The sequence below is a fragment of the Rhinoraja longicauda genome, chromosome 12, assembly GCF_053455715.1.
Source record: "Rhinoraja longicauda isolate Sanriku21f chromosome 12, sRhiLon1.1, whole genome shotgun sequence".
NCBI lineage: Eukaryota > Metazoa > Chordata > Chondrichthyes > Rajiformes > Arhynchobatidae > Rhinoraja > Rhinoraja longicauda.
The window spans coordinates 42,250,966-42,263,518 of record NC_135964.1 but is presented as its reverse complement, the minus strand read 5'-3'; the positions used below and the strand labels follow the sequence as shown (position 1 = coordinate 42,263,518).

Below are 12,553 nucleotides of genomic sequence, written 5' to 3'. Positions count from 1 at the left end.
GGACTTTTATCTTGCACTAAATGTTATTCATGTTATTCCCTTTATCATATATCTGTACGCTGTGGATGGCTCGATTATAATCATGCATTGTTTTTTTGCTGACTGGTTAGCACGCGATAGAAGCTTTTCACTGTACCTTGGTACACGTGACACTAAACTAAACTAAATAGATGCTATGATGGGAGATGGAGAGAGCCAAACAGGTGAGTGAAGATCTGATAAGTGCAAGGAGCATGTTCTTTGTGCATGGTGCTGTATGTAACCCTCCCCTCCAGGATTATAACTTGATCCCCATGATAGAAAGCTGCCAGGGACGTCTTAGCAACACACTGAATCAGTGCAGCCTGTGAATAGCTGCATTCTGCGTAATCTAATCCAGGCAAATCCCTATGCGCACTGCCAGCTCCTGTGACAGGAATATACTTGCAAATCCATGTCTAATTAGTCTTAATTCACCAGTGCACTTCAGAAATGAGTAGGTCACCAGGAACAGCCTCAAATGATACTGAGATAACCAACTACAACCTAATGTCCATAGGCAAAACAGCTCACAAGCATGTACCGGTTTGTTTAATGGTGCAGAGAATAGTACTTGCTGAAGATTGCAGTTCGAGTATTGGCACCAAATTGCATGGTTTCAGGGAAAATAGTTACGAAGAAAGAGGAAAGCAAAACCATAATTTTTCTAACCAAATTGACTATCGTGCTGGAGGTGAAGTTAGGGCATCGCACTTCTAACATTTGGACAGAGAGAAAGAGCACCAAAAAATCTCACTGGGAAATTAGTGGTAAGATTTCCTGATGGATGTTAAAATACCCAGAAATGTGCACAATATTGTTTTATTCCAGGTAAAGTGGAATTTGGCCAGTTCCACTCCGTTCTTGTGGGGGAAGGGAGATTGGGCAAATGAAACTCAAGTCAGTCAAAGGTTGGAACAGAAAATTTTGGAATTGCCCATTTACTAAAGGTTTTCTTCTTCACGAACGCTGCTTGACAACTTAAGTATTTTGTTTTAGTTATAGCTATACAGCATGGAAAACGGGTCCTTCGGCCCACCGAGTCCACACTGACCAACAATCACCTGTACATTAGTTCTATCCTACACCCTAGGGACAATTTACAGAAGCCAATTAACGTACAAACCTGCATGTCTTTGGAATATGGGAAGAAACCAGAAAACCCAGTTGTTTTTGATACACCATGGGGGGAAAAGATTCTTTCTACCCTCACTAAGCCCCTCATGGGGAAAACAAATCCAACCTCACAGTGGCACAGCGGTAGAGTTGCTGCCTTACAGCGCTTGTGGCGCCTGAGACCCAGGTTCGATCCAGACTACGGGTGCTGTCTATACGGAGTTTGTAGGTTCTCCCCGTGACCACGTGGGTTTTCTCCAAGATCTTCAGTTTCCTCCCACTCCAAAGACCTACAGTTAATTGGCTTGGTACAAGTGAAAATTGTCCCTAGTGTGTGTGAGGTAGCGTTAGTGTGCAGGGATCGCTGGTCGGCATGGACTCAGTGGGCCGAAGGGCCTGTTTCCGTGCTGTATCTCTAAACTTACCACTCATTCAATCCAGGCCACAGCCTGATGAATCTTCTCTGCCCTCTCTCCGTCTCAATGACATCCTTTCCCAGGTGTGGTGACCAGAACTTTATTGATTTAGAAGGATACGAGTCAAATGGGACGAGCTTAGAAGGGCATCCTTGGTGTCGTTAACGAGTTAGGTCTAAGGGCACATTTCCATGCAGTGCGAGTATTTAAGAACATAATAAACCTGAAATAATCCAGCATTTTCATGAATTTTGTGCCAGATTTGTACAGATTTCCTAGATTATTGGACGCTGCTTCTATTAATACCCCAATAGACTTTTAAGTCACATTGTGTTTGGATGCTACATAAAGTATAAGCTTTTCACTGAACCTAGTAACATTAAAGAGAATAAGGAAATCGGGGCCCTGTTGAGTGTAATGGGAGAATAGGATTCTAGTCCTAATGAGTACAAAAGGAGATATGGAAACAGAACCCAAGTGAGCCAAGACATCAAACCATTTTCCCACAATTCGACAGCAGATCATACAAGTTGTACTGTGGATTTGTTTCAGGCTTGCACGCAGTTCATGGCCATAAATAACCTCTCAATGTCCTGGTGCCAGGAAAATAACCTCTCAATGTCAGCAAAACTAAAGAGATGATCGTGGACTACAGGAGACAGCGGGGGAGTGAACACCTCCCCATCCACATCGGTGATGCTGAGGTTGAAAGGGTCAACAACTTGAAGTTCCCCGGTGTGCACATCACTGAGGACCTTTCTTGGACACTGCACACGGACACAATAACAAAGATGAGCCAGCGGCTCTTTTTCCTGACAAGACTGAGGAAGTTTGGCATGAACGCCAGCATCCGGGCGGCACGGTAGCGCAGCGGTAGAGTTGCTGCTTTACAGCGAATGCAGCGCCGGAGACTCAGGTTCGATCCTGACTACGGGTGCTGCACTGTAAGGAGTTTGTACGTTCTCCCCGTGACCTGCGTGGGTTTTCTCCGAGATCTTCGGTTTCCTCCCAGACGTACAGGTATGTAGGTTAATTGGCTGGGTAAATGTAAAAATTGTCCCTAGTGTGTATAGGATAGTGTTAATGTACGGGGATCGCTGGGCGGCACGGACCTGGAGGGCCGAAAAGGCCTGTTTCCGGCTGTATATATATGATATGATATATGATATGATCCCCACAAACTTCTACAGATGCACCATCGAGAGCCTGCTGACGGGCTGCATTCAGTCTGGTATGGGAATTGTTCTGCCCACAACTACAAATCACTACAGAGTGTGGTGAAGACGGCACAGCACATCACTGGCAACTGTCTCCTGGCCATTCAGGACATTCAGGACATTTTCTACCGGCGGTGCCTGCGGAAGGCACGCAGCATTATCAAGGACCACAGCCACCCAGCACGCAGGCTGTTCTCCTTGTTACCGTCAGGCAGACGATACAGGAGTATGGCTGCGCGAACCACCAGACTTAAGAACAGTTTCTACCATCAGGCCATCAGGCTTCTGAACTTATAAACACATTTCACATCATATATGTTGATTATTTTAATATTGTCTTTTTACCTTACTAATGTCATTTTTATCTTATTTATCCTTGGAATATTACTGCTGAGGTGACCCGTTGCCTTGTCAAATACATTTCATTGTATCGTTGACCCTGTGCCAACCTACATATGGCAAATAAAATTATTATTATTATTACCTGGTATGCAATTATCAAGAAATACCACACACAGCTGCTCACATTTCTTTAAGGCTTGGATTGTAAACTTCCCCCTTTCCTGAACTTTTAAGTCTCTTACAAAATTACAAACCAAAGCAGAATTAATCTTTCCAAAAGTTTTATTATCACAAAAAAATGTACAAATTTTGTTTCATTTTCTTCTCTGCAGTTTTGTGGTGATCCATGGAAGTTCTGTTGAAATGGCATGTCACTCTTTTAATGATAACCTACTTAAGTTATAATATCAAGATGAGTAATAGTTAATACAAAGGGGAGTTAATGGGATTCACAGCTGGTGTGGGATGCACGACAAGAGAGACTGAAAGCAAACTAAATGTGGACTTATGTTATGTGCTGTTTGTAAAACATCCATGCCTTTTGAAACAAATCCCAATGAGCCCCTGGTGCCTGGCTTCAGGAGTTGTGTACTTTCCAGCCAATCTTCCCATCTTCTCCCAACGATAGTGCTCCGCTGGCCACCAGATGAATAGCAGCCGGATATGCCACATGCTCTGCTTCTTTCACTCTTTCCGATAGTGTTTCTTCCGTATCCCCCACCTTCACTGGCACCACTTTCTGTACAATGATTGCACCAGCATCAACTTCTTCCTGAAATGGCCAATTAAATAATAGTCACCATTAGAAACAAAAGTTGGCTGACATTAGCTAGCTCAGCTTGAAATCAGAATCAGGTCCAAAATTTTACAAAAACATGTGGGAATTGGTATCAAACGGTGTCACTTTTATACGTGCATTGGTGAGGAGCATCACACTTATTCTTGCTAATATTTTGATGGTATATTCTGCCCACAATTTATTTTTCATATGTCACTAAAGTTTCCAATTCCTGAGGTAATTCATGGTTTACATTTTCACCAAGATGCCAGACTGTATTGAAATGGCACAACCACATCCCTACCAAAAATGTGGCCAAGACTATGAAGGTGCCAATCCAAATGGGTAAATACCAAAGCATGCTTGGAAACAGGGAGGGATATCAAGTGAGAATAGAGTCCACACAGATAGACACAGGATCATTAATTAGATGCAATGTTTCTGGAATGACTTGACAGGTACATGTTAAAGAACCAAACGCCATCAACAAGAACAAGTTCCAAGAGGCAATTGGACTGTGGAAGTAGCACAGCTTCCAAATGTAACACATGGAAATATGGTACCAAACCAAATGTTCATGCTTCAAGCTGTACAGAACAGTGAACTAGTGAAACCAAATCTTCGGAACAATTTTAGTTTCATCTCAAATTTTCAACAATTTAAATATTGCACCGTTTGTACATCAAGCTCAAATAACATACGAATAATTGATAGACACAAAATGCTGGAGTAACACAGCGGGTCAAAGCAGCATTTTTGGAGAAAATGGATAGATGAGGGTCCCAACCCAAAACATCACCTGTCCATTTTCTCCAGAGATGCTGCCTGACCCGCTGTTACTTCTGCATTGTGTCTATCTTTGGTATAAACCAGGATCTGCACGTCCTTTTTATTACATGAATAATTGTGTTAATTGACAAGTGCAAAATCGCCAGTGTTGGTTACAGGCTTGAGGATCAGAGGAGTCGACAAGCAGGCGAGGGAGGGTAGGTTCCCATATCGTAAGAAATGTGATTGCCTCTGGATGTTCTGAGTTCCAGCCCACAGAGAAAGCAGACACATAGTTGTAGATCTTTCATAAAGGCTTTATATTGTACAGCAATCCTTCAGAACCATGTTCTACTGCATGCTAGATTTTTTTGGGGAATAGGATTGAACAGCAGCTTCAAAACAGCTAATAAACAGTATGTGGGGGCTTCATTGAAACTTACTAAATAGTGAAAGGCTTGGATAGAGTGGATGTTTCCACTAGTGGGAGAGTCTAGGACGAGAGGTCATAGCCTCAGAATTAAAGGACGTTCCTTTAAGGAGACGAGGAGGAATTTCCTTAGTCAGAGGGTGGTGAATCTGTGGAATTCTTTGCCACAAAAGACTGTGGAGGCCAGGTTAATAGATATTTTTAAGGCAGATAGATAGATTCTTGATCATTACGGGTGTCGGGGGTTATGGGGAGAAGGCAGGAGAATAGGGTAAGGAGGGAGAGATAGATCAACCATGATTGAATGGCGGAGCAGACCTAATGGGCCGAATGGCCTAATTCTGCTCCTATCACTTATGACCTTATGAATGGACAAAGATGTAGAAACAAAGAACTGCAGATGCTGGTTTATATCAAAGATAGACTGAAGAAAGGTCCCGACCCAAAACGGCATCTATCCTTTTTCTCCAAAGATGCTGCCTGGCCCGCTAAGTTACTCCAGCACTTTGTGTCTAATAAATGAATCAAGGCTGCCACAACATAATGGGATAAAGAAAACTGTAGAAAAAAAATGGAAATCAATAAAGTGGAACCTGGTGGAATACTTACAGCCACAAAATGCACAGTGCAGCCAGTCACCTGTACTCCAGCCTGTAGCACCTGTTTATGAGCATTAACTCCTTTGAAGGATGGCAGCAGTGATGGATGGACATTTAACAGTTTCCCTAAAAGACAGCTTACAATTACAAATTGTCTCATTGCCCTTGGAGGAAAAATAAAAGGTTAGTTACTACTACTAGCTGGAGTGAAAGTAAACCAGCCACAGAAGAATAATTCTCTGCCCCTGGGGAGTACTCAAATATATATATTTAACACAAAAGGTCAATGGGGAAATCATAGGCATAATCATTGGATGTGGAGAGGATGTTTGCACTAGATGGAGAGTCTAGGACTAGAGGTCATAGCTTCAGAATTAAAGGATGTTCTTTTTGGAAGTAAATGAGGAGAAATTTATTTCGTCAGAGGGTGGTGAATGTGTGGAATTCTTTGCCACAGAAAACTGTGGAGGCCAAGTCAGTAGATATTTTTGAGGCAGAGATAGATAGATTCTTGATTAGTACAGGTGTCAGAGGTTATGGGGAGAAGGCAGGGGTTTGGAAGTAGAAGAATGGTGTTTGGAGAGATAGATCAGCCATGAATGAATGGCAGAGTAGACTTGATAGGCCGAACGGCCTAATTCTACTTCTATCCTTTATGACCTTATTGGATGAAGTTGAGAGAGATATAGATACAGTTATAATATAACTGAATAGATGAACTGACTCAGGCCCAACTCCTGATTCTATATTTTTAAGGATTAAAATTATTTGATTTTTAAGTTACAACATTTTGTTGTAAATCTGCCACCTTGCATGTATGTCCAAGTCTTCTGTGAACACCTGTTATTGAAGTTACAAATCTTTAATGGGGACCAATAATTCCATGTAATTCTGCAGCCTTGAAATCCCTTCTCACCACATTATTCATGCTCCTAGAAATATTTTTTCTTTCTCACTTGTACTTAAGCAGGTAATGATAGCTGCAGTCAATTTAGTTCGGAAGAGGTAGCAACTTAAGATAGAGAATAATTATTATATCTTTTCAAGATTTTTATGCAACGATCGTTTCAAAATGTAGGTTTCTTCATGTGCAGATTTGAGATCCCAAAAGACCATCTTCTTCTACTGTAGAATTATTTGCAGACTGCTCAGATCACATGTGACAAATAAAGAAAAAAAAATCAAGTATTTACCATTCCACTTTTTGACAAAGGGACCAGAGAGGATTCTCATAAATCCGGCAAGGCAAACCAGTTCAACAGAGAATTCCTGAAGCACCTGATCGACAGTGTTGTCAAATTCAGAACGACTTCCAAATAATTTGTGGTCAATAACCTAAAGGTTTTGCAATGTTAACAAAAAATCAAATCGGATACATTATAAAAAATGTTTGAAATAATATAGGAACACTGCAGCTCATATTTAACTGATTTTGTTTATCTTCTGTACTGTTCCTCAGTCAGTACAGTACAGCCAGCTAATAACATAGTGCTGTTTGCTATTGCATGCTTTCAGAAAACCCAGACAATCTTAATGTCCACCATCATGGACTAATGCTTTCAGATCGACTAAAGTTTAATCGTTATTAGTGTACCCGAGTAAGAATTTCCTGCTACTCACATCCAAACAGTGAATAACTCAAGGGACTCTATCCCAGTCCCCTTCTGAAGAAGGGTCTCGTCCTAAAACGTCACCTATTCCTTCAATCCAGAGACACTGCCTGTCCCGCTGAGCTATTCCAGCATTTTGTGTATATCTTCGGTGTAAACCAGCATCTGCAGTTCCTTCCGACACCCCTTCCAAATGACTTCCACTTTGTCTATTTAACCCAGAATCCTTCCAAGATTCAGATTCCAGAACCAAATCACATCTTCCTGGAGACACCGCCACGTACTCTTATTTTAGCTTAGTTTAGAGATACAGCGCAGAAACAAGCCCTTCGGCATACCGAGTCTGCGCCGGCCAGAGATGCCCGTACACAAACTTTTTCATTGTACATCATTAAAATATTGTACACTAGGGACAATTTACAATTTTTACAATGCCAATTAACCTACAAACCTGTACGTCTTTGAAAGTGGAATGAAACCGGAGAAAACACACATGGTTACGAGGAAAACGTACAAACGCCATACAGACAGTACCCATAGTCAGGATCAAACCCAGGCCTCTGGTGCTGTAAGGCAGCAACCTTACCACTGTACCACCCCTATTCTTAACTCTAACTCATTTAGTTATTCTTTTGTAGATTTTTAGTATTTTATTTGCAATACTTCAGATTGCATTACAACCTTTGCATCCTTTACTGTTTTGGAGTTGAATATATTGTTGAAGTAGTCATAACCATCATTGTATCTATCAAAACTCTGAGCCTTCAAGCAAGCAAGAAATTTCATTACACCCTGGTGCGCATGACAATAAACTGATCTAACCCACACATCACCATTTTAACATTACAAGTCTGGTCATTTACTTTTGCCCTAGCGTGCAACAACTACTGACTACATCTTTTACACATGCCCATACAACCAAAATGCAGAAGTCTTCTCACCCTTGTAGGAATGCCAGCTCGGGTTGATTTCTTCAGTCCCTCTACGCCAGTTTTGTTGGAAATAACAATGACTATTTCTGCAAGACTGGCAGGATCCTTTGTGTGTTCTATGATGGCCTGAAGGTTTGTCCCTTAAAAGGCAAAAAGCGTGAAGGACTTGTCAAAAAAAAGTTGCGCAATTTCAAGTGAAAGGAAATCAGTCCTTTTCCCAGATACACATTGCTGTCAAGTTCCAGTACTACAGCACCCACCCAATGCTGGAATCAGAGTTGCACATGTGGCAGAACAAAGGATATTTAAACGCAAGACAATATGATACAATATGATAGAACTTTATTTATCCCAGGTGGGAAATTGATCTGCCAACAACGATAAAAACCACAAAATACATGAAAGACAAAATTAAAGTGACGAGTGGAAAGACTTGGGAGATGTGCAAAGATTGGGGGAGGGGGGGGGGTGAGGGGAGCCAATCTCATTATACCCCATGACAGAAGGGGGAGGAGTTGTAAAGTTTGATAGCCACAAGGAAGAAGGATCTCCTGTGGCATTCTGTCCTGCATCTTGTTGGAACCAGTCTGTTACTGAAGGTACTCCAGCAATTTTTGCTGAAGACCATCACCTGGCAACAAATAATAAACAGGGTTATGATCACACAAAGACCTATGTTTTTTCTAGTGTCCACCACTCATAGTGTTGAAACGCAAAGCAAGAGAACTGGCTTTTTCCTTTTCTTCACGACATAAGAAATCATGAAAAGTGCAGGAGGGGAAACGATTTAACAGGAATCTGAGGGGTAACCTTTTCACACAAAGGATGGTAGATGTATGGAACAAGCTGCCAGAGGAGGTAGTTGAGGCAGGGACTATTCAAACATCTAAGAAACAGACAGGTACATGGATAGGACAGGTTTGGAGGGATATGGACCAAATGCAGGCAGGTGGGACTAACGTAGCTAGGACATGTTGGCCGGTGTGGGCAAGTTGGGCCGAAGGGCCTATTTCCACACTATATCACTCTATGACTCAACAAGCAGCCATGGTATACATCAACCTGAGCAAGGTTCAGGATTGATTAAAGTGTCAAACAATTAAAAAACAATCACTTTCATTTTATTCAGGGTGTAAGTGAATAAATAGCATGTTCTCTTCTCCGTATGTATTTTTATTTGACATTGGAACAACTCACCTGTTCCAGAGATAAGAACACCCAATCTCATTTTCCGAGTCTGCCCATGACAGCGTGACACGTCACCACCTCCAGCACTTTCATCCACCTGCTGGCTTAGATGAAGTGTCTTCATGAGATTTTTAATAGCTACCCTTTCACAGCCTATTGAAAGGAGAATGAAGTAACTTTAAAAAACCTTTTAAAGAAAACGCTCCAGCAAAATTGGATATTAGACAAACTGGCATCGACTGATAATATTTTCTACTACACTTCACATTTTAATGAGAGTTACAAATGGCTGCTTTTCGTACAAAATGGAAAAATAATTTGAACATTTCCATGAGAATGGCACAGGCACAGGGAGCACTGCCTCAATATTCTCTTCCTCAACAGATTTTAAACAGCAAACGCCACACAGTGAAAAGGGTAAAACACTACGAGTAAAGTAAATGTGGTAGGAAGGAACTGCAGATGCTGGTTTAAACCATAGACACAAAAAGAGAAGGGTCTCGACCCAAAACGTCACCCATTCCTTCTCTCCAGAGATGCTGCCTATCCCACTGAGTTACTCCAGCTTTTTGTGTATAAAAGTAAATGTAGGTTGTCCTTTACATTAATCGTTTGCCATCTCTCCTGTAGCAATTAGGAATGGAAATTGATTAGTAAGGGCGTCAAAAGTTATGGGGGGGGGGGGGGGGGGAAGAAGGCAGGAGAATGGGGTTGAGTGGAAAAAAATAATCAGCCATGATCAAAGGGCAGAGCAGCCTAGATGGGACAAATTCTGCTCCTGTGGCTTATGGTCTTTAAGATCTTGATGGGATACAATCATGTAGTGGTCTGGTGGGAAAACCCAACCTGCAACAATCTTGCACACAGATGTGATCCCAACCTGTTCTCACTTGACAGTCAAAGTTATTCTTAAAATTGGATTCGATAAAAGTTATGCCCAAATAATAGATCAAAGTGTTGGGCTCCAATTCTGTTGGATATTCCTGTGTACAACTGGCTTGGATACTTCCTGTTGTGATACACCCTCAAGTAATTTTCCTTTCATATTTTATGAATGTGATATACTTAATATGTGCAGCCATTTCCAACCTATCACCCAAAATTAATCAAATGTTGAGTCCTAAAGCCTTTGTCAATCGCTGATGCAAAACAAGTACATCATGCTGAAACTTCAGGAATCTTACTCGAATTAGAGAGTCTCAACCAAGACAATGTTTTATCTTTACTTTTTTCTCACTGATTCGCTTGTGCTGCCGCACTGTCCTCCATCACCGATCTGTGCACTGGTTGCTGCAATCTGATGCTTGAGGAGGCCTATGACATGGCCTGATTACAGTTGCAGGGCATCGGGGGGGGAAGTGAGGAGATACAGGATATGGAGGGGATGGGTGTTAAGGGGCACCAAACACCTCTGGACACCTGTGGAAGCTCGGTGTGTTCATTCAAAGCAGAGATCAATAAATTAGATCAATTAATTACCGGACATTAAAGACAATAGAGGAACATGGAGTGCTGGAAAAAGGCATTGCAGGTAAACGTTCAGCGTCTTGATTAATGGTACAGGATGCTTAAAGGGCTAGATTACTGTACTCCTGCTACTACTATGTTCTTAACCAACACAGGGTTGTTTAACTCTTCCAATATCCCATTGTCCACAACTAGATATCTTCCAACAGCAGTTACAAGAAGGAATCAAGAACTTTGTTGGTCTCCTTAATTCCAAACATGAAGATCAACACTAGCAACCTTCTTACATGTTTCCTCATGAGAATGGGTACATTTAAACAGGCAAAGGAAAAAGAAAATCCTGGTCACTTTCAACACCACATTAACGATTTGGAGTGGCTTGGTGGTGCAGCTGTAGAGTTGCTCCCTTACAGCACTAGAGACCTGGGTTTGATCCTGACTATGACTACTGTCTGTATGGAGCTTGTCCGTTCGTATGGGTTTTGTATGACTGTATGGGTTTTCTCTGGGTGTTCCGGTTTCCTCCCACACTCCAAAGACATACAGATTTGTAGGTTAATTGGCTTCTGTAAATTGTCCCTAGTGTGCAGGAAGGATAGCATTGGTGTATGCGTGATCATTGGTCAGCTCGGACTCGGTGGGCCGAAGGACTCGTTTCTACGCTGTATCTCCAAAGTCTAAAGATTTCCAACATAAAAGGTAGCAAATAACTGGTTTAGATTGGCACGGAAGGGTTTAAAAAATATATATAAACCCTACTCAGTTATTGCAAATAGACAGGAATTCCAATAACCAACATTGTCTGCACCTCTCCTAGTGTCCACAAATTTAACAGATAGTAAGAAACCTGTTTTGTGCGGCACAACAGTTCCAATGGTCCACGCCTCACAGCGGCTTTGTACATTTCCCAGGACGTCTCCAGCATTCTCCTTGTCCACTATTAGCACAGCTCCAACTCCACAATTAAAGGTGAGAGCCATTTCCTCTTCAGAAAGGGCACCAGTTCTTTGCAGCCACGAAAATATTTCAGGAATCTTCCAAAGCGATGCATCTTTTAAATATCAACAGAAGTAACACAGTAAGTTTTTTTAAATGTAAATCTTTAGCACATTGGACAGTGTCTCGCGTTGTTTATATGGCCTTCCCTGAATATTTCGGCGAGAGATGTGTGTCATATCACTGTAAAAGATTATTCAATATTTAAGAGCTTAGGTTGTATAATATCAGGGATTAACTGTGTCAGAAGTTAATCTCCAACACTGACTGTATTGAAACACATATCCACCCCCAGAATTAGAATCCATGCCTATTGTAGGGTTCGTGAAGTTGGTTCAGTGAATCAAGTCCAATTTCATGTGAATCAACAAGCCTTTCAGTCTCCTGGTCTTGAATACAAGTAAGCCATGATTAGCACCATCCAAAGGGAATTTTATCATCAAACTTGTTAGACACCCTAAGTGATGGACAATTTAATAAATCCAGTAAGATTGGGATTTAAATCACAATCCCAGAGTTCCATTCTCCTGGAGCAGTTATTACTAACATAAATAATGTAAATGCCTCATTTCCTATTCTACAAAATGAGCTTTACATCAAGCCGAGTAATTTCTCTTGCCATGGAAATGACATTGAACAAGATACAAAAAATGATGGGCCAAATGGACTAGTTCTA

The 12,553-nt window shown here is 41.5% G+C and overlaps 1 protein-coding gene across 2 annotated transcripts in view; it reads right to left on the bottom strand.

Annotated features, from left to right (window-relative positions):
- Positions 1-3,383: 3,383 nt before the first annotated feature.
- The window catches only part of gart (phosphoribosylglycinamide formyltransferase), a 39,579-nt gene continuing 30,409 nt past the window's right edge, over positions 3,384-12,553 (bottom strand). The window contains exons 17-22 of one of the 2 annotated variants that reach the window (XM_078409631.1): positions 11,729-11,932; positions 9,424-9,567; positions 8,236-8,366; positions 6,878-7,019; positions 5,695-5,810; positions 3,384-3,881 (exon numbers count right to left, since the gene is read on the bottom strand). In XM_078409631.1, coding sequence (XP_078265757.1) covers positions 3,687-3,881; positions 5,695-5,810; positions 6,878-7,019; positions 8,236-8,366; positions 9,424-9,567; positions 11,729-11,932 — 932 coding nt within the window. In that variant the 3' untranslated portion in view covers positions 3,384-3,686. The remainder of the gene's footprint in view (positions 3,882-5,694; positions 5,811-6,877; positions 7,020-8,235; positions 8,367-9,423; positions 9,568-11,728; positions 11,933-12,553) is intronic. The other variant, XR_013547936.1, reaches the window with a different exon arrangement.